Source organism: Otolemur garnettii, unplaced genomic scaffold, assembly GCF_000181295.1.
Source record: "Otolemur garnettii isolate 467f Iridium unplaced genomic scaffold, OtoGar3 scaffold00025, whole genome shotgun sequence".
NCBI lineage: Eukaryota > Metazoa > Chordata > Mammalia > Primates > Galagidae > Otolemur > Otolemur garnettii.
This window is the reverse complement of record NW_003852420.1, coordinates 16,062,725-16,073,285: the sequence shown is the minus strand read 5'-3', so window position 1 is coordinate 16,073,285 and position 10,561 is coordinate 16,062,725. Positions and strand designations below refer to the sequence as shown.

Below are 10,561 nucleotides of genomic sequence, written 5' to 3'. Positions count from 1 at the left end.
TTTTTTTTTTTTAGTCAGAGTCTCAAGCTGTCTCCCTGGTTAGAGTGCCATAACATCACAGCTCACAGGAACCTCAAACTCTAGGGCTCAAGCGATTCTCTTGCCTCAGCCTCTCAAGTAGCTGGGACCACAGGCACCTGCTACAATGCCTGCCCATTTTTTTGGTTATAGTTGTCATTGTTGTTTGGCAGGCCCAGGCTGGATTTGAACCCACCAGGTCTGGTGTATGTGGCTGGCACCCTAGCTGCTTGAGCTACAGGCACCAAGCCAAAACTTTATGCTTTTGAAGGCTTTGTTGTGAACTTAAAAATAGCTCTAGTGATTCTATATTTTCTATAAGTGCATTGTCAGCAACTACTTGCTTCTCAAGTCCAAACTAATCTCATTTAAAAAACTGGGATGGGCTTGGTGCCTGTGGCTCAGGCAGCTAGGGCGCCAGCCACGTGCACCTGAGCTGGCGGGTTCGAATCCAGACTAAGATGGCTGCAACCAAAAAATAGCTGAATGTTGTGGCAGACACCTGTAGTCCCAGCTACTTGGGAGGTGGAGGTCGGAGAGCCGTTTGAGCCTAGGAGTTAGAGGTTGCTGTGAGCTGCGATGCCCTGGCACTCTACCCAGGGGGACAGCTTGAGGCTCTGTCTAAAAAAAAAAAAAAAAAAAAAAATACTGGGATGTAGTCAACTGATAATTTAGAAGTCAGATAATGAAAGTCATAAGAAGCCATGATTTTAGTCAAGATTGACATGGCCTTGTTCTTTCAGAAGGTCTTCTTTAGGTGCTGTTTTGGGATCCCTCGTTTCCTTATTTGTAAACTACTTTACAGGGTGGTATGAATGAAATTGAGGCATGAGTATAGGTTAAGTAAACAGATAATAATTGTTTCATAATTATGATTACTGCATGTTTATTATCCTCTACAACCAAACTGTTTACCTGTAGAGCTAAATAAGAATGTTTTTTGAGGGATAAGAAGCCCATTGTTGGTGGCACCCATAGCTCCGTGTTTAGGGTGATGGCCACATACGCTGAGGCTGGCGGGTTCAAACCCGGCCTGGGCCTGCTAAACAAAAATGACAACTACAACAAAAAAATAGCCGGGCATTGTGGCGTGCACCTGTAGTTCCAGCTACTTGGGAGACTGAGGCAAGAGAATCACTTAAACCCAAGAGTTTGAGGTTGCTGTGAGCTGTGATGCCATGGCACTCTACCCAGGGTGACAGCTTGAGACTCTGTCTCCAAAAAAAAAGGCCCTTGTGAGGCTGTCCTTTGAATTAAGGGTCACCCATCTCTGGTCTGTTTTGCTAAATAATAGTTGAAATGCAGTCAATAGTGCATGGAACTTGATGCTTGAAAAAATACAACAAATGAATTGTAACCCGTTCCAGAAGCAAATTTATAGTGTCTGGTGTGCTGTCTGTTCTTTTGCCTAGTCTCCCTATTTCAAGAATGATGATGAATTGTAGCTAATGCCCTGTACAATATGTAGGGTGACCCAAACCCCAGTGGTACATCAGCAGTAAGAGACCCCTTTCTCTTTGCTCTTCTGTCTTGGAATGAACACTTATTTAAGCTTGCCAGGTATGTTCTTCAGATTGACTGCATTTCAGAATTATTTATACAATTGGATCCTTGTTAAGGGAGAAGAGAATAACTTTGAAGTGAGGCTGTATTAAAATTTTTGCCTTAAAGTTTTGCTGGTACTTTGCTTCTTTATATTGGCTGAGGACCATAACTACCCTACCTCATTACAGGCTGTAGCTTAGTTTCCTTAATATACTTGAGACATAAAAAAAATTAATTAAGTTAATTAGAATAACTTTTGAGAGTTTTTTGAGTTTCATGATATGTCTAGGAAATTAGATCACATAAGTTGAAATTTCAGTGATAGGGATCAAGATATATCATGCGTTCTGAAGCATTTTATATATAAATGAGAATTGCTAGTATTTATTGAATAGTTAAGTCCCAGGCACTGTGCCAAGGGTTTTATATTTATTTACTCATTTAATCCTCCTGTAACCTTGTGTGTTTTGGTTTTAGTTCTGCTACTTACCACTTACCTCTGTCTTTCTTTTTATAATGTAACTACTTCCCCTATACTTATCTCTATTTTATAGATGAGGCGTGGAATAATACAAAGATGAGACTGAGTTAGAATTTGAATCCAGATCCAATCAGTTAGGCTCCAGACCTGTGCTTGTCTTTCTTCTTACTAGTCTTCTCTCCTCTTTTTCCTAATTAAAGAGACAGGGTCTTGCTCTGTGGCTCACAGTGAAGTATAGTGGCATGATAGTAGCTCACTATGACCTTGAACTCCTGAGCTCAAGTTCTGTTCCAGTTCAGCCTCCCAAATAGCTCGGTCTATAAGTGTGTGCCACCACATCCAGCTAATTTTTAAATTTTTTTATAGAGATAGGGTTTTACTGTGTTTCCTAGGCTGGTCTTGAACTCCTAGCGCTCCTCCTACATTAGGCCCCCCCACCCAAAAGCACTGGGCATAATTATAGGCATGAGCTGTTAAGACTTATGTTTTTAAACATTTCATTATACTGTCCACAGCAGATCGTTGGGCAGAATCCTAAATTTAATTAAGCATGGTAGAACAAGTATTGGTATGGGGCTCAGGAAAAAAAATACTTGGGATTTGAATCTAGTTCTATTTGACTTTTTTTTTTAAATTCTTTTTTATCAGATCCTGGTATATCAACCCCAGGCTACTAAACTTGAATAAAACATTCATAACCTGCCAGGCTCAGTGGCTCACACCTGTAATCCCAGCACTGTGGGAGGCTGAGGTGGGAAGATTGCTTGACCTCAGGAGTTTGAGGCTTGTCTGAGCAAGAGTAAGACCCCAACTCATGAAAAAAATTGAAAAACCCAGCCGGCCACTGTATCGAGTACCTGTAATCCCAGCGGCTTCAGAGGCAAAGGCAGCGGGATGCCCACAGCCTGAGTCTGAGGTTTCAGTGAGCTACGGCACCTTTGCACTCTGCTCAGGGCATAGGTAGGACTCTTGTCTTGACCAAGAAAAAAAATTTGTAACCTGCTTAGACATTGATTTTTCTCTTCTATAAAGTGAGGAGCATAGCAGAAGTTACTGCTAAGCACCCTTTCCTAAATTTTGTTACTCATAATGTCCATGATTTCATTTGTTCATGAAACTTAAAGTGAAGTTGCTCTATTTTGTTGTACTTTACAAATTTAAAGATGTGTACATGTTATCAGACTCCCCACCCATGTTTAATGGTATAAGGAAGCTTGGATGGACAGTTTATTTTATTTTTTGGTAAAATCCTTTTGATATTTTAATGTATCCACATAGCATAGGGAATGTGAGTATCATTAAAACAATCACTTTGTCTCTTTTTCTTTTTTATTATCTTTTAAATAAAAATCAGATGATTTTTGATCCTACTATGAGCAAGAAGAAAAAGAAGAAGAAGAAGCCCTTTATGTTAGATGAGGAAGGAGATGCCCAAACAGAGGAAACCCAGCCCTCAGAAACAAAAGAAGTGGAGCCAGAGCTGACTGAGGACAAAGATATGGAAGCTGATGAGGAGGACAGTAGGAAAAAAGGTGAGTGATTGATTTGAGAGTCCCTATTGTTCTAGGAACCCTACCTAGTTACATCAGTGTTTTGCATTTTGCATATGCAGGCTGTTCTGGTAAAGTCAAGGCTATCTCAGTAGTCTATGAGCACTGAACGTTTCCAGATTTCTGATAGGCTTGTTGCACTGAATTCATAAGGTGTAAAGGTATGAAACCTTGTCCTTCCAGAGTGGATTTTCCAGTCTAACTTGTCAGATCCCTTTTCTAATTTTAAAAGTAATTGTGTTTGAGTGTAGGCAGAAAGAAATAGGACCAATTATAGTCTAAAGTATTTGATGTTACATACGAGCTATAGATACATTTTGACTATTAGAAATAATTCTATAAATATTATTTGCATCTATTTATTATAAGACTGTTTAGATAGCAAAAACTGACATTCATTGACTACCTTGTGCTAAGTGTCTTGTACATGCTGGAAACAAACATGGGAAGTAATCATTCTTGTGGTAGTAAGACAATGAATTCATACATAGCTGCTTTTTTTTTTTTTAGACAGAGTCTTACTATGTCACCCGGTAGAGTGCTGTGACGTTGTAGCTCACAGCAACCTCAAATTCTTGGGCTTAAGCGATTCTCTTGCCTCAGCCTCCCAAATAGCTGGGACTACAGGTGCCCACCACAATACCCAGCTGTTTTTTGGTTGCAGTTGTCATTGTTGTTTGACAGGCCCAGGCTGGGCTTGAACCCACCAGCTTCAGTGTATGTGGCTAGCACCCTACTCACTGAGGTCTGGGCACTGAGCCCATACATAGCTCTTTGCAAAACTTTGTAGCAGAGGGATCCTGAAGTATTCCTAGTTTATAATATAGCAGAGCAAATGGAAAGCTTACTGAACATTACTCATTAATAGTAGATAAAATTTATTGATACTTGTATTTACTGTGCAGTCTTATTTTAATAAATATGAAATAATTTTTAAGGCCTTTTGATGATAGATTGGTTTAATAAAATGTCAACATAGGTACTAGAGTTTAGGTGAGCAAGGCTTAGCCCCTTAGTGTCTAGCAGGGAGATATAGATAAGCAAGTTGGTAATAGGTACCTCAGTTGGAGTAAACAGAAGGTAAGTAAGCACACTTAGGACACTTGACCCAGAAACGAGTGGAAAGAAGAATAGACTTAGAGCACACTTCTAAGTTAGGGAACTTCTAACCAAGAGCCTATGTGATGGAGGTAACAGCTGTGTGGGAGGGCTCATGGGAAGGCTTGGAGGTGAGAGACCACACACACTGTGTAGTAGGAACTAGAGCCAGGGATTGAGGTGTGGGGAGTGAAGGGGTCAAGACTAGTAACAAAAGTAGGGAAATAAGACTGGAGAGCCTTAGAAATTGTGTTGGAGCTCTGACTTTGTCTTGGGAACCTGAGGAATGATAAACGGTCAGGTTACTGAATGAATATTCTCAATATGGTCCCCTAACGAAATTTTTCCCAAAGCTTTGAGTTGATCTAATACTGTTTTGTTTTTTTTTTTTTTAGAACCATAATTTTTGTGATTGTGGAGGGACAAATGTACTACTGATTAATATCCCGTGTTTCTTTTCTGGTGCCTTTGATTAATTTATAACTGAACTATGTTGGCATAATTCAAAATTTGATGTTTTCCCTTTTAGTTGTTATTAATAATTATACCTCAATCTTTTCAGATGCTTCTGATGATCTAGATGACTTGAACTTCTTTAATCAAAAGAAAAAGAAGAAAAAAACAAAAAAGATATTTGATATTGATGAAGCTGAAGAAGGTGTAAAGGTAGTATTGCTTTCTTATTAAAGGTAAAAATTTGACTTCTTGAAAGGTTGCTTACAGCTGATATTTCTCCCCCTTTGTTTCATCTCTTACTAGCTTTGCTTTTGTTAGTAGCACTTAATTGCCACTGTTCAGGTTATTTTCTTAGGCGTATATCTGACTAGGTATCTTAAAGGGTAGTATTATGGTTCAAGGAGTATACATTTAAGCCTTAAATATTTATATGTGTGTCATAAGATGATCACAAAATGAACCTGTCCTTAACCATACTGAGATTGTTGTGTGAGAAGAGATACTTCTTTGAGAAGTCCTGTGGAGGAAATAGTCCTGTGGTTTCTTCTGTTAAACTTTTGGTAACATGTTAAATTTACACACATTTTTATGTGTACCTCCAAGCAGCAAATAATAAATCCAGCCTGTGGTGGTTTGTTAGCTGATGACAAAGTGGCCTGTAGGCAAACCAGAGCATTTAGGCCTGGAGTTGTCTGATACTATAGGGACTTAAGACCCTCTGCTAGTCTTACTAATGGATTGATTTCTAATACAGAAATCTCAATATCTCAAAATAAGGAGTAGGTAAATAGGTGAGCAAGTAGATGAATAGGAAGGTGGATGAAAGAGGAAGGAGCTGAAAGTTTATTCTTTAACAGTAAGAACATGTACCCCAAGTGTCCCCTCTACCAAAATTTTCCTTTGATAAGTAATTATTTGTTCAAACTCTCCTACATATAGCCAGAAATGTATATCATTGAATTTTGAAGACAGTGTCATCAATTTTGATGACTTAGTTAATTCAACTCAATAAATATGTATTAGTGATTACAGTAATTCAAGCCTTGTGTGAAGGCTTGAAAATGAAGAAGGTATTTTTCCTGTTTTCAAAGATAATTTTAGTTCAGGGATAATTTAGAATTCTTTTAGAGTAATACTTGGATTTATTTTATTCTCTGTTTGGGGATCCTCTTCTTTTCCTGCTATTATAGAGAAATTGAGAAAAAGAAATGCTCATACTATACTGAACAAATGGGATTTATTCCAGGTAACAAGGTGACACATAGTGATGTGCCACAGAAAGCCTTAGTTAACAAGAGTTTGTTGATTGATTCTTCCAGTAGCTTATGTCACAGATAAGCTCTACTCGTAGTAAGTTAAATGCTTATAAACTTTTTTCTCTGCCATTGAGAAAATAACAAAAGAGGATGTTACAACTATCCTGGTAATCAGGAAAGACACGGATGTTAAGCTTGAAGCTAAAGTGTTTTTGAGGTCTTGGTTTCCTCTTCCACTTGAATTTTCAGACCTTCATTGAGTTTTTTTTTTTTTGAGACAGAGCCTCAAGCTGTCCCCATGGGTAGAGTGCTGTGGCATCACAGCTCACAGCAACCTCCCAACTCCTGGGCTCAAGTGAGTCTCCTGCCTCAGCCTACCAAGTAGCTGGGACCACAGGCACCCACCACAACGCCCGGCTATTTTTTTTGGTTGCAGCCGTCAGTGTTGTTTGGCGGGCCTGGGCTGGATTCAAACTGGCCACCTTAGGTCTGTGACTGGCGCCTTGGCCACTTGAGCTATAGGCGCTGAGCCCTTCATAGAGCTTTTGAAAAGCCTTAAAAAACACATTTTGCTACTCTGCCTATTGTTCTATTGGGCTCAGTTTGGAAGCAGCTATTATGAAATAAAATACAATACATAATAGTATAGGGCTTTAAGCTGGCTAACGTGTGGTACTTTATAGTCAGCATTTCTAAGTTTTAGTTTATTGACTTCAAGAATAGGTCAATATCTGGTTTTCTGTTTGTGTGGTATCTAGCTAATATATGTGGACTAATTGGTACTTGATGGCTAAATGTGACACCAAGACTACACAGCTGGATTTGGGATTCCAAATCTGAGCTTCATTTAGTCTCAACCCATCCAACTATTTTGCTGACAAAATTTCTGAAATTACTGTAGCCATTGCCACAGTTCATTTTGTAGGCACACAAAAGATAATTATTAATTGATGAGTAATGCTTTAGGTTAGATCAACTGGTGAGAAGAGGGAAAAATTAAAGGGCCAGAAACTAAGATGGCCCTTTCTGCTCCTTGGAGGTGTTTAGGACTCATTTCTAGGCTTTATGCCCTGTTTACATCCTGTAGCAACTAATTTTAGGGTCAACCTTTACCTTGTCTCTAGCACTTGATCCTAATTCTCCATGGATTCTGCCTTTCCCTCTTTCATAATGTCATATCTAAAGAGTGATGCCCCAAACCCATTCTATGGTCTGGTGCTAGGCTGTGATATAATAAAAACTAAATATTTGGTCTTTGTCTCTGGTTCCTAGCACACAACTCCTAAAACCCTTGGAGTCTTCAAAGTAAGAGTATCTTTTTTATGCTAATGAGATGGCTGGTGATTAGGAATCCCTAGATCAGCGCTTCTCAACCTGTGGATCATGACCCCTTTGGGGGGTTGAATGACCCTTTCACAGGGGTTACTTAAATACATCCTGCATATCAGATATTTACAGTACGATTCATAACAGTAACAAAATTACAGTTATGAAGTAGGGTAATTTTATGGTTGGGGGTCACCACAACATGAGGAACTGTATTAAAGGGTCACAGCATTAGGAAGGCTGAGAACCATTGCCCTAGATAGTTTTAGGATGAGAGCTGGTCACCAGAAAGCCCTGATGAGAGAGTTGAAACTTTAAGTACCCATCAACCACCTTCAGACTGGGAAGAAGGTCTGGAAATTGGGCTCAAGTCATAAGAGGTTAATGATTTAATGAGTCATACCTGTGTAATGAGACCCCTAAACAGGGTTTGGAGAGCTTCCAGGTTATTGAACACATAAAGGTGCTAGGAGGGTGGCATGTGGCATGCCTGCCTTCCTTACCCTTTCAGTCCCCCACCTTCATACTTTGTCCCCTGCATCACTTCCATTTGGCTGTTCCTTGGTTGTATCCTTTATAATAAACAGGCAATAGTGAGTGCTTTGCTATGTTTATTTTAGCAAGTTACTGACTCTTGGAGTAGGGGTGTGGGAACTCGGGTATTTTTAGCCAAGTCAGAAGTGTGTGCAATGTGGGAAACCTATACTTTTCTGACTGAAATCTGAAATGAGGTTGGTCTTGTAGGACTGAGCCCTGCATACCTATGGAGTCTGACTCTAGATCAGTGGTTCTCAACCTTCCTAATGCCTTGTCCCTTTAATACAGTTCCTGTGGGTCTCAACCCACAGGTTGAGAACTGCTGCTCTAGGTGGTATGGTTCAGAATTGAATTGAATCGAACCAGAGGATGCTCGGCCGGTGAATTAGTGTGGAAAAACACCATGTTTGGTGTCAGCAGGAAAAACCTCTCCCATGACTGTATCACAGTCTCTAGAAACTTCTTTAAAATACTCCTGAACACTACTCCTACTAGAGATTATCAATCAAAGGCTGGGCGCCAGGCTCAGTGGCTCACGCCTATAATCCCAGCACTTTGGGAGGCTGAGGTGGGCGGATTGCCTGAGCTCACAGTTGGAGACCAGCCTCAGCTAGAGCAAAACCCTGTCTCTAAAAACAGCTGGGCTTTGTGGTGGGCGCCTATACTCCCAGCTATTTGGGAGGCTGAGGCAAGAGAATTGCTTGAGCCCAAGAGTTAGAGGTTGCTGTGAGCAACCACAGGGCACTCTGTCAGGGGTCAAGAAAGTGAGACTCTTGTCTCCAAAAAAAAAAAAAGATAATCACTCAAAAGATTGAAGTTTCCCAGGTGCTTCTGACATTATCCTAATTTAAAAACATGGATAATAATTGTAATAAGATCCCAAGGCTGAAGAATGAAAACAAGGAATAAAAGGGAGGAGAGCTCACAGAGATGTCTTAAGGAATTCACAGTTTAAATGGCAGAGTCTGTCTCAGTCAGTTTGACCCATCTATGAAAGGCATGTCTTATCTGTAACTTGAGTTCTGAATATTTGATATTTTCCTCCCTCTAAAATGATATCAACTGGTAACATTTTTTAAAAAGATAGTCCTAATATAAAAATGTTGAGAATCATCTCAATTTCTTAGGATCTTAAGATTGAAAGTGATGTTCAAGAACCAGCTGAACCAGAGGATGACCTTGACATTATGCTTGGCAATAAAAAGAAGAAAAAGAAGAATGTTAAGTTCCCAGATGAGGATGAAATACTAGAGAAAGATGAAGGTAATATTGGTGACTTAGCTGCCCATTTCTAGGGTCATATAGTCCTTTGGCTTTAGTTTTGATTGTTTGTGAAGAGGGGACTTTCCTGCCCCTTATTTCCATTGCCTAATAATGGAAGCTGAAAGGAAATAGCATCTAACAGATTTCATGGGGGAAGAATTTGACAATTATGATTACATTAAAAGCATGCTGATTAAAGCTTGGGAAAACTTCTGTAGGTGATTGTTAAATAATGTTTAAAATTTTTTTTTAAAGTATTTTGTTTAAAGTATAGTTTTATTAGTTTCTAAATGCTATAGGATCTAGCTTGGCCCCCATAGCTCAGAGGCTACGGCGCCAGCCACATAAACCGGTGCTGGCAGGTTCAAACCTGGCCTGGGCCTGCCAAACAATAGTGACCAAAAAATAGCCAGGTGTTGTGGCAGGTGCCTATAGTCCCAGCTACTTGGGAGGCTGAGGCAAGAGAATTGCTTAAGCCTAAGAGTGTGAGGTTGCTGTGAGCTGTGATGCTGTGGCACTCTACCGAGGGTGATGTAGTGGGACTCTGTTTCAATCAATAAATGGTATAGGGTCTTCAGAGAATGTAAATATAGTCAGAAGATGGGTTTTTGTGCATATGGATGTTTCTTAAGTATTTCAGAACAGTTGGATTCTTTTTCCTCTAATTATTCTAATGCATTATTTTGTTTGTTAAATCAGGAAACATTTTAGTGTATTAGAAACTCTTAATTAGAGAAGTCTCTATTAAGGATCTTTCTTGAAAAGCACAACATCCCTGTCTTTAAGGGTTGATTGTGAGTCTTGGTCCCTTTATACTTGAGGCAGTTGTGGAAAGGAAGACAGATGTCCTTGAAGCTTTTATTTCTCTAGATCTTCTCCCCTTTGCCCGCTTTGTTTTGTAGCCTATCCCTCATTCTTATAGTCTTTGTTATTTGTAGCTCTAGAAGATGAAGACAGCAAAAAAGATGATGGTATCTCATTCAGTAACCAGACGGGCCCTGCTTGGGCAGGCTCAGAAAGAGACTATACAT

The 10,561-nt window shown here is 39.7% G+C and overlaps 1 protein-coding gene across 1 annotated transcript in view; it reads left to right on the top strand.

Moving 5' to 3' along the window:
- EIF2S2 (eukaryotic translation initiation factor 2 subunit beta) overlaps positions 1–10,561 on the top strand; it is a 22,921-nt gene that overhangs the window by 3,084 nt on the left and 9,276 nt on the right. The window contains exons 2-5 of the mRNA XM_023512258.1: positions 3,399–3,576; positions 5,255–5,358; positions 9,395–9,530; positions 10,469–10,560. Coding sequence (XP_023368026.1) covers positions 3,399–3,576; positions 5,255–5,358; positions 9,395–9,530; positions 10,469–10,560 — 510 coding nt within the window. The remainder of the gene's footprint in view (positions 1–3,398; positions 3,577–5,254; positions 5,359–9,394; positions 9,531–10,468; position 10,561) is intronic.